The 20,915-nt window shown below is 34.9% G+C and overlaps 1 protein-coding gene across 4 annotated transcripts in view; it reads left to right on the forward strand.

Moving 5' to 3' along the window:
- The window catches only part of Nckap1 (NCK associated protein 1), a 90,811-nt gene that overhangs the window by 2,880 nt on the left and 67,016 nt on the right, over positions 1–20,915 (forward strand). For 2 of the 4 annotated variants that reach the window (XM_090342501.1, XM_090342502.1), the window contains exons 2-3: positions 7,829–7,846; positions 8,870–8,980. In XM_090342501.1, coding sequence (XP_090198627.1) covers positions 7,829–7,846; positions 8,870–8,980 — 129 coding nt within the window. The remainder of the gene's footprint in view (positions 1–7,828; positions 7,847–8,869; positions 8,981–20,915) is intronic. The other 2 variants (XM_090342503.1, XM_090342504.1) reach the window with 1 other exon arrangement.

Genomic DNA, 20,915 nt, shown 5'->3' on the forward strand with positions numbered 1-20,915 from the left:
AAAGCCCAAGGACAGTGCTCAGGCACTGAATTCAAGGCGCAGGACTGGCCAAAACAAACCAAAAACAAATCTGTTTGACCTGTTTGGGGTGTGTGTGTGTGTGTGTGTGCACACGTGTGTGCATGCACACGTGTGTGCATGCATGTATGCATGTATGCATGTATGCGCCAGTGCCAGTCCTGGGCACTGCCCCTTAGCTTTTTTGCTCAAGGATAGCACAGAAACCACAATTACACTTTGGCCTTTTCTTGGTTAGTTAGAGATAAAGAGTTTCCTGGACTTTTCTGCCCAGGTTGGTTTTGAACCACAAACCTCAGATTTTAGCCTCCCGAGTAGCTAGATTACAGGCATGGCTACAGGCACTTGGCTTCAGATACATCTTATACATCATAACCAGAAAGTAACTTTACATAGTGATTTTATTGCTACTGCATTTTGACTGATCCTTCACACAGGTTATGTGTGAAATTTTCCACTTGTGCCATGTAGATGCTAAAAAAAATTTTGGATTTCAGAGTATTTTAGGTTTTCAGATTGGGGAAATATACAGTCTATATACTGTGGAAATGGTTCTATCAAATAAGTATAAAGAAACATCCTTTAGTGAGCTAAATAAAATATATTACTACAATTAATACATTGAAACATTTACTTGGGGAGCTTACCATGGTTCCTTGAAAATATTTTCATAATTGATTTAGTCAAAAATATTTGAAGCTAGCTGGTTAGCCCCTGGCAAAAGTACTGAGACTGTATTTCAAACTGGGTTTGTAATTCTTGTTCTTCAAGAGCAAGCCTGCTGGTCAAGAGGCAGCCTTGGGCAGAAAGTGAGACCTTAGATTTGAAACCTTTTGGGGCAGAAAATATTTCAGTGAGACCCTTATCTCAAGAAACCAGTAAAAAGACTGAAGTACAAATGTGGCTCAAGAATGCTAGACTTGGGTGAAAAACCTAGAGCTCAAAGCTCTGAGTTAAAGAACTAGTATAACACTAGAAACAAAAGACCCTTTAGCAAAAAAGAGAAGGAATTGTCCTAGCAAGTTTGATCATCTAAGTGTAAATCCTAGCACCATTATCAGAAACATTCAACAAAACAAAACATACACAACATCCTCCTTCCAACATAAAAAAAGCTGGAAATGTGGTAAACATCTGTAATCTCAGTATCAGCACACTAGAGAAATCTTAAGAAGTTTGGTCAATTTAGGCTACGCAATGAGATTGTTTTAAAAAGGAAAGAAAAAATTGAGACCTAAATATTTACAAGTTGAGAAAGTTTTAGGGAGTTTGTAGTTTAGTTGAAATTGTGAGAAAATAGGGGAGTTTAATGTAAAAAAAGTAGTTTATGATGTAATTTATTTCTAAATTCATTAATATTTTATTAATTAAAAACCTAGCTTCCCTTTCCAAACTTTCTAATACTGCTCACTTAATACATAGTGATTTTTTTTTTTTGCCAGTCCTGGGGCTTGATGAACTCAAGGCTTGGGCAGTGTCCCTGAGCTTTTGATCAAAGCGAGGTCTCTGCCACTTGAGCCACAGTGCCATTTCCAGCTTTTTCTGTTTATGTGGTACTAAAGAATTGAACCCTGGGCTTCATGCATTCTAGGCAAGCACTCTACCACTAAGCCACATTCCCAGTCCCACAGAGTGATTTTTTTAAGTTGTTCTTTAAGTGATTCTTTTAGTTGTTTTTGTAGAGGATGACTGGGTAGTATGGTGGTAGGGTTAAGAATTATGGGCCAAAAGTTAGGAGATGTGCACTCCAGTCTTCATACTTTCACTAAAAATTCTTTTCCTTTTCCTTTTCCTCATTTGTAAAATGGGAAAAGGTAACTGAAAAAAGTAACAGGAAAGTCTCTTCAGTTAAGTCATCCTTTTCAGTCCCTTGTGAAGTAGTATGACCCATGGCAGTGTCTGCTCTGCATACTTCACAGGATTGGTTCTGAAGGTAAGGGGTTATGATACTACAGGAAAAAAGCTTAAAGTCCCTATGAAAGTTGGCAAATAGTTTTGAGTATGAGCAAATTTTGGGAAATTGTATGTCAGGTAATGTCAGAGAAAGTATAGCCGAATTTCCAAAGAAAACCCTTTGCTTAGTTTAAGGCATACTTCATTTTTGTCTTACTCCTTTTTTATCCTTTCCACTCTATGCCATCAGTTATGTGAGCTTTTCTCTGTTTCAAAAAGATCTCAGTTAATTCTTCATAATTTTCCTTTTGTTGTAGTACTGTACCAGCTCTTATGGTATAAAAAAGGAGGAAAAAGTCTTCTCAACAGTGGCAAATCACTTCTATAATGGAGTGTTTTACCTTTAAAAAATTGATTGGAGGAATATTTTCCCCCTATAATTATTTTTATGTAATTTTGGATAACTTTAATTTTGTTTCTTGAGGGAAAAGTTAACCAGGTTAGCAGTATGATGTTGAAAGTCTTTAGCTATATTTGCTTAATTATTGGCAAGAAATGATGTTTGTGAAGGGGGGTGGCCACACAGTTGGCTTTAGTCTTTGCCTCTGGAATTGTTCTTGTCTCCATTTAGGGCATCATATTCTTGGTTGGTCAACCAGGAGCAGAGAAATTAGGTCAGTTGTTTGAAATTGGATTGCGGCAGTTCTATGCTAATAAGAGCTGTTAGTATAAATTTGTTTTTTTCATATTGGATTCATTATTGAAAGTGTTAGACATGTTATGTAAACATCTCAGTACAGCTGAATTTGCAATATATGTTCAACTAAATATTATAACTACAAATATAATAACATTTCAGTTCTAATATGTTTGCTTGTAGTTGTTTTAAGGAAGCGCTGAATGTAAGATGAGGCTATGATTATTCTTTTCTGTTTTATTCTGGCTGGGGCAATAAAAATCACTAAAATACTGAGGGAAAGTGATTATTTTTAATTTTTTGGTTGACAGTGGTAGATTTTCCATATTATGTTTCCTTTGTAGAAAGGAAATACAAAATAACTTAAATATGAGGAAATCAATAGTTAACAAAGAAATACACATTATTTAAAACTTGAACATAGCAAATATGTGGCTTACAAATTTCACTGTTCTCTCACTTTTAAAAATGTCATATATATTTTTACCCTTTTATGTATAATGCTAACATATGTGCATGCATATTTTATTATATTATGATTAAATTGGGTAGATTCTTTACAAAAATAAAATTGGAGAAGCAGCATGGTGTAATTTACATGTAAATGAAATTAGGTTTCTTAATCTGTTAAATACACCCCCCCCACACACACACACAGAGCCAGTTCTGGAGCTTGAACTCAGGGCCTGGGCCTTGGACACTTTCTTTGCTCAAGGTTAGTGCTCTGCCACTTGAGCCACATTGCCACTCTGGCTTGCACTCTTGGCAAGCACTCTACCACTGAGCCACATTCCCAGACCAAAGATCTTGTTTTGAAATTGGGAACTTCCTTTAGATAGTCACATTTTTTTCATATATTTATTATTGTAATTAATAGAAGGGTTACATGATATTTGCCAGATAGGTGGTGCATTAATTCCCATACATTGATACCCTTTCACATGTCTTGATAGCCACATATTTTGAAAAGTTTTATATTACAAGAAAAAAAGCTATTTAGAGTTTACTAAATACTTACTTGCTAGGTATTAAAATAATACTTCGTATGTACCATAGTTTGCTTTTTAAAATACCTTTTAGCAGTCTATGAAGTAGGTAGTAATCTCACTTCCTTAAGTAGGTAACTGAGGCATAGAAGTTAATCAACTTGCTAAGTTACATGCTGTGAGCTTGACCAAAGAGATAGGTGGGGTCTTCCCCCCCCACCAGATGTGGGAATTGAACTCAGGATGTAGTGCATGCTAGATAAACACTTTGCTACTGAGTTATTTCCTTATCCTAGCAAGATAGTGAAATATTTTCTATAATAGAACTGTGATTTTTATCAGACACTTAGTCTTGAGCTTTTTGAATTTATAATGAGAATATGGATAATCTTTATGGAGACTATAGTTCAAGTTAGAAGAACTACAGATTTCTATCAATAAATTTATTTTAGATTTTCTGGAATTTCAAACAGTATTTTATGCATTGTGAAAATTAGTGAGTTAATTAAAATAAAATATTAGATTTTTTTGTAATTTTGTGGTTTATATATTTTTCTTTTGTGTGTTGAAATTTGCCCTTTTATTCAGTACTATGAAAAATACTTGGTAGAGCTATAAAACCTTATTAAAAGTAAAAAGTAAACATTTTTCATTTCTCTCAGCTGTGGTGGGGAATAAAATCCCAGTCCTTACGCATGCTAGACAAGCATTCCACTATTGAACTACATTCCCTACCCTTTAAATGTAATTTTTGTATCATTGTCACCTTTTTTGTTTATTTTTTTGGAAACCTGGAAAGGGATAGAAATGTTCCAAACTAATTCAGTCAGCAGTTTGTTAACAATTTTTACTTAGTCTTGAGTTAAGCCCTTGAAATGTATTAGTAATTAAATTTAATAGTATATATAGTTTCCTAAAATTTGGAACTTCAAGGATTTTTTTTTTCTTTTTTGCCAGTCCTCGGCCATGAACTCGAGGCTTGAGTACTGTCCTTGGGCTCTCTCAAGGCTAGAGCTGTACCACTTGAACCACAGCACCATTTCCAGCTTTTTTTCTATATATATGATCCTGAAGAATCGAACCTGGGTCTTTGTGCATGCTAGGCAAGCACTCTACCACTATGCCAAACTCCGGTCCAGATAATTTTAATAGTGAAGAATTAATTTTATGTAATGCAGCTGTGGTAACATGATACAGGGCTTCAGGTGTGCTAACACCATGCTCAGCTCAAAAAAAATTTGAATTGTTATCTTAAAATTTCTTTGTCTTCATATGACATTTTTTGTTAGGGTGGGCAAAATTGGTCTTTATAAAGAGCCTGCTAATTAATAGGAATTTTGTTCTATCACTGTGGTCATAGTATACAAACTGTCTTGACTGAATTGCAGTTACAGAATTGTAAACTTAGAATTACTGTTATAATAATTTCAGTTACAGTTAAAAGTACAACACCATCTAGGTAATGACATTGTTGTACACCGACACAGTAGTATTTCTGTTCATATGACTAATATAAATTCCGTAAATCTGTTGTATACTGAGACTCACCATTTAGTGTATCTTTGCCAGGATATAGTTTATGTGGTTATAACTTTAAATCAGATCATAGTTTTATGTTCTTATACATTCTTTTGCTTGAATATTTCTCATATTTACTCAGTGTCTTTCCTATCCCACCCCATTACTGAGGTGTGAACTCAGAGTTCCCTCACTTTTTTTTTTTTCCTGCTCACAGCTGGGACTCTGCCACCTATGCCAGGCCTCCAGTTTCTGCTTTTGACTGATTAATTGGATTTAAGAGTCTCTATATTTGTGGACCTAAGCTAGCTTTGAATAACAATACTTAAATCTCAGCCTCCTGAGTAGAGCTAGGCATATAGGTATGAACAAATGAACAACTGGTGTCTGAGTGTCTATTTTATTCAGTAAAATTTGAGAGAAAGTATAATGGGGATCCTTAGTTTTGTATTTTTTATTGCCATTCATGTGTGTGTGTTTGTGTGTGTGTGTGTGTGTGTGTGTGTGTGCGCGCGTGTGTGCGCACGCGCGTGTGTATGTGTATGTGCGTGTGTGTACCAGAACTGGGAATTGAACTCAAGGCCTGGTCACTGAGCCTAAACTTTTTTACTTAAGGCTGGCACTCTACCATTTGAGCCATAGCTCTACTTCAGGCTTTTTGGGTGATTAATTGAATGTAATAGTCTCACAGTCTTTCTTGCTTGGGCTAGTTTTGAACTGTGATGGTTAGATCTCAGACTCCTAAGCAGCTAGGATTACATGCATGAGCCATTGTTTCTTGGTTATTGACATATTTTGATTGCTCATGATATACTATATACTCATAAATTCTATTCATGTGTGTTCTTTTCATGCATCTAAAACATTAAATTATGTAGTTTATATTCTCCAGTTTATTGTTAACAGCATTGAAACAAGGTAAAATCATTTATTTGTGGTAACGTAGCGATTGAGTGACAGAGCCAAGATTTCAACATGGCTATCCTATAATAAAGCTCATATTCTCAGTTCTGTAAATGGTACAGAATACTTTGGGCATGTAAAAAGCCCTGGGTTCAATCCTCAGCACTAAAATAACAAAACAAAACAAAGCCACAAAAATCTTACATTCTTAACAAAAGGCTAAGTTTTTGCTTAAGTAATATATTTACATTTAGGCTAAATGGGGAAATAAAATAATACCTTTAGGAGAATCAGTACTCATATAAGGAAATTACCACTTTTTGCTTAACTTCCATGTATTATGAAGAGGACTGTTACTAAAATAATGGCTGTCAAAATTAGATTTCTTATAAGTTATTATAATAACTTATTAACAAAGCTATAATAATTTGAGCACTTACGTGTCAGTCATGTTGCTAAATGTTTTTACCTGGATTAATCTACCCTCTTCAGATCCTTATATGGAGGTAAGTACTGATACCCACTTCAATTTACAGATGAAGAACCTGAGAGTAAAAGATTCTGTATGTAGAATTTTCAGGATTCCATGTCTAGTTTTATTTCAAAATCTGGTTTTTAACCTTTCTGCCATACTTTTAATATGTTTAAGATTCAATAAGCAATATGGAAAAAGGTAAATCAATTCCAAAAGGGATTTTCTATAATTACTTTTCCAACAAAATGCAATTTCATTCTTTTTGTTTTCAGTTTAAAAAAAGAGCTATTTACACATTTTTACAAATGCATACTCACATTGTACACTTCATTTTAGTTGATTAAATTCTTACACAGTAAAATTTGTGATCATGGAATATTGTTATTGTAGCCTATTATATCTTCATTGTATAATGTAGATGCTATTAAATTGGATAACTTAATTCTTAAGTAGAATAAAATAGATAAGAGAATAATTTGCAATCAGTTTAGGATTTTGAACTATTTCTGGCATGTTTATTAAACTTGATTTTCATTATGCCATTGATGTAAGGAAATACTAACCTATAGTTGCTTCTTTTGGGGCAGATTGTTAGGTGTGATTTTTACTTTGTTATATAATTATGAGGAAGATGATCCATTGGAAGCAAAGTTTACAGGAAACAGTATTTTAGAGAAATGATAGTATTAGGAAAAGTGAGATTATATGCTAATATTATGTTGAGATTGAATTTATTTAGTAGCCTTGTGTCAGTCTTATTAAAATGAGAATGATTAGGCTATAATTGTTTTATCTAGTTGTATTTGAAAATTAAGTTTTTTTTTTTACTGCGTTCCTATTTTCACTTCTTTAAAATATGGGAATGCTTGCATTGATTTTTTTTTTTTATACTAGGAAGCTAGATAATACTTGAAAATAGTGTTCAATTTGAGTTGAAGTGAAAACTCACCCAATAACAATTTATTTTTATTCTTGGCTACCGTTTGTTTTTAAGGTATGTAAAATTTCACTGCTGGTTTTGCTCCCATTTTTATAGATGCATGTAGTGTTTATTTTTCCTTTCTATTATTATTTTAAATTGCTTAAGAAAGGCCACCAAGATACTGACATGGGTTGTACACTTACACAGTCTATTTCAATATATATGAATAGTATAATCTATGAATCTATACTGACTTGCTATTTAGAATACCTTTAGAATGTAGCAACATACAGTTCTAATCTTGTTTTATTATTCATAGTCTGCAGTGCATAAGTTTTCTACTGAGAAGTATGTCATAGTTTGACAATCATTGTTGACACATAATTTTCTCTCTTTTTATTACAATGCTTCCCCAGCAAGGACAAGTTTGGAAGGTTTGCAAAGCTTTTCACCTTCCCTCTGCCCGCTTGCCCGCTTTCAGATCAGTTTCATGTCTCATAACTTCTCTTTCTGTAATTCACAACATAGCCATAGTAAATAATTTTTTAAATTACAATGCTTTATTTCCTCACACATGGCAGACAAATTATTTTTCAAAGGACACTATTAAAGTTATGGTAAAAATGATTAGGAATGCTACAATATTAGTAATTTCTTAAGAACATCTGATTAGCAAGCAGTTAATTGTCACAGAATGAAACAGTGACTAATATTCAAGATTCTATAGTACTTCACAAAAAATTCCAATGATTTTTTTTTTTTTTACAATTGTATAATGCCTTGTATTTCACTACCTAGAATGCTGCACTGCTGATGTGGTCAGGTGTAAACATTTTATTTGTTCTGTGTTTATGAGATAGAGAGTAGGTATAGATTTTATTGTAGTGCTGTTGGATGATGGAAAACTGTGCGGTAACCTAAAGAACAGGGAACACACGTTAGCATGTTAAGACAGTTTTGCAGTTTTCAGTTCTTTTGAACAAGGGCTCATATTAAAATGTTTAAGTGAATGAGGAAAACGTTTTGGAAAAGACATTTAAAAATAAGCTTATCACACTTAGAAAGCAACATGTCCAGTAGTTGAGTTAATAGTTAATTTTCAGTTCTACCTCAAACCAAGAATTATTTTCTTTTTTTCTTTATCTTTTTCTTTTTTTCTTTTCTTTCTTTCTTTTTCTTTTTTTTTTTTTTAGGTTTGAGCTTTTCCTTTCACTGCTGTTCTGCGCTAACTGCTTTGGAACTTTCCATGCATTTTTTTTTTCAGTAGAAGAACATCTCTGTACTGTCTCCCATTGCATATTTCAGCTGTGACAATCCTTGCACTTTGCCTATTCATTTTATCACCTGCTCACCAAAAACAATAAACACCTTCCTAATTTCTGGTTGCAGATTTGTTATTCTTTGATTTTAGGAGGAGGATACATTTCACTCTTGTTTTTGTTACCATTGTTTTTTAGGCATGTGGAGATCCCAAGGCCAAACCATCCTATCTTATTGACAAAAATCTGGAATCTGCTGTGAAATTCATAGTCAGAAAATTCCCTGCTGTAGAGACCCGCAACAACAATGTAAGTCTTTTCAATTTTCCTATTGATTAATTATCTGTAAGGAAATCAGTGGTCAGTCTGTGATGCATGTAGTATTTATTTAATTCTTTTTTTTTTTTTGCCAGTCCTGGGCTTGAACTCAGGACCTGAGCACTGTCCTTGGACTTTCTCAAGGCTAGAGCTCTACCACTTGAGCCTCAGCACCATTTCTGGCTTTTTTTCTATGTATGTGGTACTGAGGAATCGAACCCAGATCTTTGTGCATGCTAGGCAAGCACGCTACCACTAGGCCAAACTCCCGGCCCTAATTCTTTATATTTTGTTACACAGATTATATACATTGCTTCAGAACTTTTGAAGATAATGCTTGTCATTGAAACTGGAAAAAATGTCTTAGTATCATTATCATTTTATTGTTAAGATTAAGATTTTAATTTCTTAATTAAATCTTAATTTTAATTTTAATTTTTATTTTTTTTCAAAGTGCAACAAAAATAAGGGAATGAGATAAATAATATAGAATTCTAAATACTTATTTTGTTTCTGTAAGTCATAAACTTGACCTTTTTCTGGTAGTAAATGACTCCTTAGAGCTTTTTTTTGGTCATTGTTGGGGCTTGAACTCAGTTCCTGGTTATTGTCACTGCCACTTTGATCCTTAGTGCCACTTCTAGTTTTCAGGTGGTTAATTGGTAATAAGAGCCTCATAGACTTTCCTACCCAGGTAGGCTTCACACTGAGGCCATCGCACTCAGCTCATAGAGTTTTATTGATGTGGTTATTTGCTGGATTCAGTTTTGAACAAATAATTTGCTTCAGTATTTTCATAACACTCAAAACATTTCTAAAAAAAGTAAACATTATGGTGAGATGTTTGGTGATAGATTATTCCTGTTCTACTTTCTTTTTTCTTGTTTTTGGTCTGAGACTGAGGCTGTTTTGCTCATTGTCGAGCACTCTTCCAATGGAGGCCCACCTTCAGGCCCTGCCCTCCCTGCTTGTCTTCTTTTTTCCCTCTTATATTCCCATGTTATAATCCTTGCTATTTTTTTATTAAAGAATTTATTAACATTGATTTTTACCTCATATTTCAAATGACATGTTTAACAAACAAGTGTTCAAGAAGGGAAAATCTCTGTAGCTATTTTTTTTTTAACTTTTTGTGCAGGTGTATGTTCTCATGATTTTCCTAATTTTGCAAATGTTTTTAAAAGATACATTGTCATCTTTTCATTTTCTCAAATTATTTGTGGTCCTTGAATATTTGTATTTAGCCTGTTACCACTTTTACTTAAAACCATTTGTAAAAGAAAAGCCAGTCCAATACAAATAAGTTAATGCTTAGAGAAGTGGTTTTTTTTTTTTTTTTTGCCAGTCTTGGGCCTTGAACTCAGGGCCTGGGCACTCTCCTTTGTTTTTTTTTTTTCCTCAAGGCTAGAGCTCTACTACTTGAGCCATAGCACCACTTCTGGCTTTTTTCTATGTATGTGGTACCGAGGAATTGAACCTGGGTCTTTGTGCGTGCTAGGCAGCCAGTCTACCACTAGGCCAAACTCCCAGACGCACTTAGAGAAGTTTTTAAGTTTCTGGCTTTTGGACTCGGGGACTTGCTGGATTTGTACTCTGTTACTTTAACCATAGCCCTTTCTCCTATTCATTATGTTTAAGATAGTGACTATTATTTATGACTGGCCTTTGGATAAGAATCCTCCTACCTATGCTTTCCTCATTATAGCTGGGACTATAGGCATAAACCACCACAGAATGCCACCATGCTTCTTTATTGAATTGAAATCTTGTTAAACTTTTCCAGGGCTGGCCTGGAATTGCAAACATCCTGATCTGATTGGCTGAAATAAAAAGATTATGTTTTAAAATTTTTATTTGAAAAATAACTTATTTTTTTTTTTGCCAGTTTTGGGGCTTGAACTCAAGGCCTATGTTGCTGCTTCTGAGCTTTTTTTGTTCAAAGCTCTATCACTTGAGCCACAGATCCACTTTTGGCTTTTTTAGTAGTTTAATGGAGATGAGAGTTTTACAGACCTTCTTACTGGCAATTCTTTTCTTTGAACTGCAGTTCTGAGATCTCAGCTTCCTGAGTAATTGGGATTACAGGCCTACCTACACCTGGCTAAGATTATGTCTTATAATTGGTGTATTAAGGTATCGTAATTCATTTCTGATTAGAAAATAGGTAATTCAGGGTATATGTTTCTTCATACAATTATTGTGTAGAAAAATCCTTTTAGTTTTTGGTAATAGTTGGATTACTTTTTCTTTTTTGCCAGTTCTGGGACTTAAACTCAGGGCCTGAGCACTGTCCTTAAGCTTTCTCAGGTCTACCATTTGAGCCACAGCACCACTTCTGGCTTTTTCTATTTGTGTGGTACTGAAGAATTGAACTGGGGCCTTCATGGATGCTAGACAAGCACTCTATCACGATGCCAAACTTCTGGCCTTGGTTGGATAACTTTTTAAAGAGATTATATACTTGAAGAGATTTTTCTTTTTCTTTCTTTCTTTTTTTTTTTTTTTTTTTTTGGTGGATCATGGGGCTTGAACTAGGCCTGGGCACTGTCCCTGAGCTCTTCAGCTCAAGGCCCACTGCCCTACCCCTGGTCCTGGGTGTTGTCCTTGAACTCTTCTGCTCAAGGTTGCCGCCCTCTTCCCATTTTCTAGGGATTAATTGGAGGTAACTCTCCCTGTCTTTAGTGCCTGGGTTGGCTTTGTCCAGTGACCCTCAGGATCCTCATTCTCTGGCCTCCAGAGTGGCTATGGTTACACGTGCGAGCCACCGTGCCTGGCTTAGAACAATATAAATTTATCAACAACACAAGTCATTCACATGCTTGAACTGGTGACTAAAGTGTGAAATCAAACATTGTCACATTTTATTTGTAAATGTTCATGTGGCATAGTTACTTATTATGAAATCTTCCTTAGAAAATCACCAGGAGTTACGTAAATACCTATTCACTGTTAATAGTTTGATGTTTTTTGTTAAAGGCATCAAAAATCTTTATCGTTCTTGATGGGCTTGCAAACTACTACAACCACAATGTTTTTGCTTTTTATTCTTCGATATTTTACTTCGTTTTTCATCTTTTGAAGTACAGAATTTTAATAACAGCTTTATTAAAATGTAATCATATATACTATAAATATAATGCACTTTAATACACTTTTAAAATATGCTGTTTACTGATTGTTAGTTTATTCACAGATTATAATTGCAGTGATATGTAATTCACATATTATAAATTCACCTATGTTAAGTATACTATTTAATGATATTTCCTATATTTGATACTCAGGCAGCTGTAGAACATTTATATTGTCCCAACAAAGAATGTCATTGTCCATTAACATTCACTCCAGATTTCCTGCCAGCATCTTTTCAGTAAATAAGTGTACTTCCTGTCTCTGGGCCTATTTGATTGTGGTTGGCTTTTTGTCATAGCATAGTGCTTTCAAGGTTTATCTAACTTGTAGCATGTATAAATACTTCATATCTTTTTACTGTTAAATGATATTCTTTTTTTTTTTTTTCTTTTGTCTTTGTGCTTGAACTTTGGGGCCTGAGTGCTGTCCCTGAGTGCTTCAGCTTAAGGCTAGCTCTCTACCATGTTGAGCCAAAGTACCACTTCTGGTTTTCTGGTGGTTAATTGGAAATAAAGAATCTCACAGTCTTTAGTGCCCAGGCTGGCTTTGAACTGTGATCCTCATATCTCAACCTCCTGAGTAGCTCGGATTACAGGTGTGAGCTACTGGAGCCTGGCTATGCTATTGTGTTTTATATCACATTTTATTCATCATCCTGAGTTGATGGATGTTTGGGTAGTTTTTACCTTTTTTGGCTGCTAAGGGTAATGATGCTTTGAATTTGTATAAACATTTTTCAGTGTATACATATTCCAGCATTATTGGCATATGTATAACTAGGTGTAAAATTGCTGTGTTATTCTGTGTTGAACCTATAAAATTGGTTGCATAATTCTGTTGAATATTGTAACTACTTGTAGAATTTAACTGTGATTATTTGTAGAGCTTGGGCTTGTCAAAACTTTTACAACTATTTTGTATAATGCTACACTGTTTATTTTATTTTTTGTAATTAATAGAAGGGTTACATTATATTTGCCAGATAGAAGGTACATTTCTTAACAATCATTGCTACCCCTTCTCATGTTTTTGTCCCCATTTCCCTTCCACACCCCCTCCCTACACTGTGTATTTTTTTAACTTATTAAAGTACTATATATACACATTAATGAAATTTTGTGATTTTAGTTTAGTTTTAGGCCTATGAAAATACTGGTAAGAGTCTCCTGGCCAGCTTGATTAAGAGATGAGAAGTGAAGAGTTCATTTTTATTATTTTTAAGTCCATAGAATAAGCACTTGGAATGTAGTATGTGGGATTGATGGAAGGTTGCAAATTTCTACTACTGCCTTGTTCATGTGGTGGTAGTATTTCTGCTTTGATTCATGTCTTATAGGTACCACTTCTCAGTTTCAGAAACGGTACTTATAAGAAAAAGTTGTTTTGATTAAAAAATTCATCAAAAGGGCTGGGAATGTGGATTAGTGTTAGTGTGCTTTCCTATCATGCATAAAGCACTGGGTTCAATTCCTCAGTGCTACATATACAGAAAAGACTTGGGGGAAAATGGAAAAAGTACTGTGATTTAAATTGTAGAGTGACAACCCTGAGCAAAAGAAGCCCAGGGAAAGTGCCCAGGCCCCAGGACTAGCCAAAAAAAAAAAAAAAAAAATCAAAATATTTAAAGTTTTAAAAATAAGCTTTTATGAAAAGAACAATCCTTTGCAGTCAAAATATTGTTTTTGATTGCCTCTTTAGTAATTGCCCTTATCTCCCAATCTTCATATTTTTCAATTCTATGAAAAACCATGTGCATGTAACTAACTACCCAGTCTTCCATCAAGAGGGCACTTCTGACAGTCATATTATATGGCTTCTGCAGTATAATGATCTTTGATTTCATTGAGTAATTTTTACTGTCTCATTCCAGGTCTTTGGTGACCATTGCTCCTTTTTTATATATTCAGTTCTGGATTTAGGGAAAACTTAGTATCAAGGAGTGGGGGTATGCCTCCATATCATAATAAATGCTCACAGGCTGATGCAATAAAATTCAAAATTAATTAAAATCATACTACTATCACAAGTTTAGCAGCCACTTATTTTTTTAAATTTTTTTATTGTAATGTCACAGTTACACTCGCCAGACAGAGGATACATCACTTCTAACACATTGACACCACCTTTCATGTTTTTGTCCCCATTTCCCTCTCCCACCCCCTCCCAATAATAATATACATATATACAATATACCAGGTAACAAAGTCAGATACAGTAACCATATGAGATTAACCAAAGAGCAACAAAAGAAGAGAAATAACATAGTACATTAAGAACAGAATCACACAAGATAAAGGTCTTGTTTCCATATCCTGGAGATCCTTTCATTTAGCCTCATCCTATATGCAGCCACTTATTTTATAATCTATGTTAGGCTAAGTATTTTAATAGATTTCTTTATTTAATTTTAGTTTAAACTGTATCTCTTAGTTGAGAGATAGTCTAATTTATGTCATGCCATACTTCCTGAAAGTATACCTGTGAAGTGGTTTTTTTCATGTTTCTTATAGCTTGTACTCTACCACTTGAACCATGCCATTAGCCTGAATTCGGGATAGATTCTAAAGGTTCATGTGCTTTGATTAAAGAATTAGGATTAATTGTAAAGACACTTAACTTCTAACCCCTCCTTTTGTGTGTGTGTGTGTGTGTGTGTGTGTGTGTGTGTGTGTGTGTGTGTTTCAGGGGGCTCGAACTGGCCTGGGTGCTGTCCCTGAGCTCTTCAGCTCAAGGCTACTGCCCTACCCTTTGTGTTTTCTAGAGGTTAACTGAACCTTGATCCTTAGATCTCAGCCTCCTTAGGAGCTAGGATTACAGGCGTGAGCCACCACCCAGCACTTCTAACACCTGGCTAGTCTTAAGAGATGATGGATTTTGTTGTCTGAGAACTTGAATTTGGAGTACTGATCTTCCCACTTACTAACCAATAATTTTGAGCAGTTGTTTGTTTTCTTGAAATATAATTGTGCTTAAGTATAAAATGAGGCTGGAAGTTTGGCCTGAGGGTAGAGTGCTTGCCTAGCATGTGGAAAGACCCGGGTTCAATTCCTTAGTACCACATACATAGAAAAGGCCAGAAGTGGTGCTGAGGCGCATGGTTCAAAGCTGGCCAAGGCAGAGAACTCAGTGAGACTCTTCTTTTCAATTAACGAGCAAAAATCTAGAATTGGAAGTGTAGCTCAAGTGGTAAGGCTCTAGCTTTGAGTGAAAAAGCTAAGCAGTAATAAAAGACCCACGTTGAAGCCTCAGTATGGAGAGGGAAGGAGGAAGGAAGAGAGGAGATGGAGAGAATTGTGTAACTCAGTTATGGTCAGATGTAATTAGATTGAGATGAAGTTATCATGGTTGTATACTTTCTCCTACTGTAGGTTTTATAGTTACAACAGAACAAAAAGACAAGAAGTGCCCCGGAGTGGTGGCTCTCAGCTGTAATCCTAGCTACTCTGGAGACTGAGATCTGAAGATGGGGGCACTATAGGATGAGCCTGGGCACTAAAGAAGGGGGGACTCTTGTCTCCAATTAATCAGTAAAAAATGGAAGTGGGGCTGTGGCTCAAGGGTAGGGTGGTAGCCTTGAGCTGAAGAGCTCAGGGACAGTGCCCAGACCCAGAGTTCAAGCCCCATGACCCACAAAAAAAAAAAAAAGAAGGGATTATAGTGATGACTATGTAAAATGATGATTGATAAGAAAGGAATTAAGAGTTGACAAGTGGGGTTGGGAGTTTGGCCTAGTTGTAGAATGCTTTCCTAGCATGCATGAAGACCCGGGTTCGATTCCTCGGTACCACATACATAGAAAAAAGCCAAAAGTGGTGCTGAGGCTCAAGTGGTAGAGCTCTAGCCTTGAGAAAGTCCAAGGACAGTGCTCAGGCCCTGAGCTCAAGCCCAGGACTGGCAAAAAACCAAACCAAAACAAAAAAAAGAGCGAGATGTCAAGTGATCTAAAAAGATTGTAGAGTGATAGTTAAGAGGTGTCTTAGGTTCAAAGAAGTGGAAATAGAGTATTTAAGGTTTCAAATGGAAATTTATTCTCCCACTCCTTACCATGTCTGTCAACCTCCCTCAAACTACAGATTCTAAGAAGACGTGAGAGAAGCTAAGGTAGCTTAAAGACGAAGTTTATTACTCTCTTCAGGCTTACCACTCAAGGAAACAGTGTCAGCTGACATTGTCATACTATGACAATAGCATGTACACATAGTATATATGCAGAAAAATTCATATGTGCCTTCTCAGTTCTGGGCTCATCGTCATCTTCCCCCATTGTATATAACCTTTTTGTTGTGGTGGTGGTTGTTGTTGGTACTACTCAGAGCCTGAAGCACTCTACCACTTGAGTGATGCCCACAGCCATAAATATATAGTTCTAAGATATATAGTACTTTTGCAGAGTTGTGGAACCATCAGCCCCATCCCCAGGCCTTTTTCATATTCCTGTTAAAGATATATTTTTATCCTAATTTTTCAAGCATAGAAGCAAACTAGAATAAAGTAGGGACTTAATACAAGTCTATCAGATTTCACGCATAAAACGTCTCTTTAATACTTTTCAACATTCAGGTTGCTATATAGCAAGACAAGTAATACAGGGACAAGCAATACTTAATGTATTAAGTGTAGTCTCTTATTAACCAGATACAAAGACTTCTTACAGCTTCTTTCATGCAATATAAACTTTTTCCAAGTTTATATTGTTAGCCATTTGTTTAATTCTAAAAAACAAATTAGTTCTAAAAGAAATGAAAGGCAAAAAAATGAATATCAAGTTATAAATATAAAGGTATGCCCATACCTTTTTGAAATAAGCTTTATTACACTTTCCATTAAGAGTTGCAGTCTATAGAATGCTGTGGCATTTATAAGGCTGGGAATTAAACTCAGTAGGACTTAACAGCTTCTTATTCTGCTCTTTTGAAACAATGCCCTCTGTTCTGTGTATAAAGAAAACTGATAGAAAGTATTTCTGGTGGCAGTCTAATTCATCCGCTGAATATGATTGTAACCTACAGCTGGAAAGACCAACAGAATAATTGCCCAGATTAGTCACCATCATTAAGAAATAAGGTGCTGCCCCTGGAATTCTATGCTGCCATCAGAAAGAATAACAGTGCCACATTTGTATGGAAATGGAAAGACTTGGAAAAAATATTAAGTAAACCAGACCCAAAGGAACATAGGCTCCATTGTTTCCCTCATTTGTAATAATTAGTACACCGTTTAGGATTCTCCTAACAGAGGATCATAATAGCTCAAAAGCTGTGCACATTTGTTCATAGGATGAAACTAAGTGGAATGAACTCCAGGATATGGAAACAAGAGGTGTATGTTTTTTTTGTTCTTAATGTACTATGTGAAGCTATTTCTTTCCTCTTATCCCCTTAAGGTTTATCTCATGTTGCTACTGTATCTGGTTCGTATTACATTGTACATATATTTATTTGTATATTTGAAAATGGGAAGGTAAGTGAAAAACAAGAGGAATGGGAGGGATCTGGGAGGGAAAGTAGGAGAAAAACATGGGAAGTGGTTACAATGTTCAAGAAGTAATATACCCAACCCCTCTGTACATCACCCCAACAATAAAATAAATTAAAATTAAAAAAAAAAAAAAAGAAAGAAAGGGCCGGGAGTTTGGCCTAGTGGTAGAGTGCTTGCCTAGCATGCACGAAGACCCGGGTTTGATTCCTCAGTACCACGTACATAGAAAAAAGCCAGAAATGGTGCTGAGGCTCAAGTGGTAGAGAAAAAGTCCAAGGACAGTGCTCAGGCCCTGAGCTCAAGCCCAGGACTGGCAAACCTCTCCCCCCCCCCAAAAAAAAAAAAAGAAAGTGTTGCTTTTAATCCACTTTTGGCATGGTCTATTATGTAGTAATAATATCATAATTATATATAATATATAGTAACTAATAATAATATAAAAGTATAATAAAAATGAACGCTATTACCTGAGTATAATAATTTGTTTTTAGCTAAATATCTTGGAAATTTAAAATAACTAAATGGTTGAAAACATTCAATTAATTTTTTTTAGTATGAGAAAAATCAATATATGCTTTTTGTCTATTTTGTCTAATTGAGTTGGTCAGGTGCAACTTTTTTACATAAAAGACATCATACTGTATTAGGGATAATACAACCTACCTCATTTAATGACATCATTTTCAATGATAAGTATAGTAGAAATAGATAAACTAGATTATATTGTTGTAATAATTTAAGAATCTATAATTTGATGTATTCATACCCTGAATATACTAGACCATCATCAAGCTTTTCTTACTGATCAGATACCATCTCCATAATTAATTATGTCAAAGTATTTACGTCAAGATGGCAGCTGGTGCTACTGACAGGTGCAAGTTAGTCAGGCAGCATTGAGTTCTTGCCTTTCATACCTTTTAGTTTTAATTTCTTTTTCCTTTCAATATCATTTGTTCCTGAAGACAGTATAGTGCCTTAGAAAACGTACTTGTTGTAATTTTGCCTAAATAAACCCAACAAATCTGGTCATAGGAGATTCATAAAGCCCTTCTTAGAATAAGCTTCATTTATTATATAATACCATCTTATTGCTCAAATCTATTTTTCATATAATTTTAGTAAATCCATAGTTGTGGAACCATCAACCTGATTCAGCTTTAGAATGGGGCTTGCATTCATCATTCCCCAAACATCCCTTGTGTCTATTGATAAGGAATCCTACTCTTACCCTCAGCCCAAGACAAATACATATCTGGTTTCTGCTTGAATAAACTTGGTGTTTCTAGGCATTTCCTATAAAAGAAAAGCACATATTTGTGTGTGTGTGTGTGTGTGTGTGTGTGTTCCTTTTTTTCAGCTAGTTGTGTTCATTTAACTGAGTGTTTTATGTTCAATTGGGTTATACACATACATAGTTCCTTTTAATTGTTGAATAGTATTCAGTTAAAAGTTCTCATTTTGTTTGTTTATTCTTTGATGGGCACCTTGTTTCCAGTATGAGGTTGTTATGAATAATGAATGTGTTCAGATGAACACATATTTTTTTCCTCTTGGGAAGATTCTTTTAACTGCTTCCTTTTCTTCCAAACCATGCCTGGCTTATTTTAAGAGGATTAAAAACCCAGGAGTTTGGCCAAGTGGAAATGTTTGCTTAGCATGCACAGAGACCCGGGTTCTATTTCTTGGTACTACATACATAGAAACGTTGGAAATGGTGCTGTGTGGCACAAATGGTAGAGTGCTAGCCTTGAGGAAAGCCCAAGAACAGTGCTCAGACCCTGCATTCAAGCCCCAGGACTGGCCAAAAGTTAAGAAAAGGATAAAAATACTAGTATTATTTTGACTAAGAAAATAATAAAGCAGAATCAGCTACAGTATTATAAAAAGTAATAACTGAAATGAGGAACTAAAAATTTCTAATCTTTGTGTTAGAACATTGAGTTAGTGCTGTTAAGCATTGATTCCTTAGGACAGTTTTCTTTGAAAGAATGAAAACTAGTAAATCCTAAATTTAAATCAATGTTTCACATATATTATTTTGTGTGGAAACTGCCTCTTAACTGAACAAAGGTTAAATCGAAGATTTTTCCATGCAGAGATGAAAACTTCATAGTTTGCTTGCCATTTTTTTGTTGTTTTTTGTTGTTTTGTTTTTTTTAATATTTGGTACTAGAGCTTGAACTCAAGAGCTGGGTGCTATCTCTTAGCTTTCTGCTCAAAACTGAGCTCTACCATGTTAGCCATACCTTCACTTCTGGCTTTTTGCTGGTTAGGAAATAAATGTCTCAAGAGTTTTCAAAGCCCTGACTGGCTTTGAAGTGTGACCCTCAGATCTCAGACTCCTGAGTAGCTAGGATTACAGGTATGTACCACTTGGTGCCCAGCTCTGTTATACATTTTTGTACACTATTTACAGTTAAGAATAATGCTCGTAAGCTAGAAGTCTTTGTGGATGTGCTATCATGTGTGACATGAATATGTCTAAATTATTAGTGACGAATCTATTTCCATGTAGTAATGTCCTGTTGTATAACATTAGTTTCTTACTGATATATGTTTTAAAATCATTTCTTACTTTTTATATTCTAAAAACAATGAAGTTTCAGATTTTAGTCTTTATGATGAGTGTTTTGGCTCATAATGCTAGCACCTTACGACACAGAAATTGGAAGGATTATAATTAGAGAGTAATCTGGGGAAATAAAAATAGGAGAGTGACGCTCAGCCAAACAAGCTTGTGATAATGGGATATATAGTCTTGTAAACCCACCCAACTCTTGGGCAGATGTAATTAGGAAGCTCATAGTCCAGGTGGATTCAGACAAAAGCAAACAAAAAAACCCAGGAGAACTTATCTGAAAAATAACTACAGGAAAACATGTTATTTTGAAATCTGTTACATGTTTTGATCAAGTAAGATTTAAAAAATGCAAAGAAATTTCATACACAAAAATTTTGAATTAAGTAGTTGATATAAAGTTAAATTAGTCCAATAATGTGTTACGAATTATGTGATCTGATGATAGTTTTCTACCCTTAATTTTTTGAAACTATATCTGCTGAAAAGAAAATGGTGTCAGAAAGCAATGAAAAAGTTAATATGCTTAGTTTAAGTGATAAAGTAAAAATTTCAGATGTGTTGAAAGATGCATTATCTTCAAATAGAATTTGGACAGTATTGCAGGAAAAATAAGTCGTCCTTGGTACAAAATAGAATCCTGTGTACCCTGAACATTTGAAGTTTTTCTTCATTAGTGCTATCTTTGGAATCATATAACTATGGATACTTTAGGGATCTATAAAGAAAAGAGAT

This window comes from Megascapheus bottae, chromosome 12 (assembly GCF_031878675.1).
Source record: "Megascapheus bottae isolate mThoBot1 chromosome 12, mThoBot2.hap1, whole genome shotgun sequence".
Classification (NCBI taxonomy): Eukaryota; Metazoa; Chordata; class Mammalia; order Rodentia; family Geomyidae; genus Megascapheus; species Megascapheus bottae.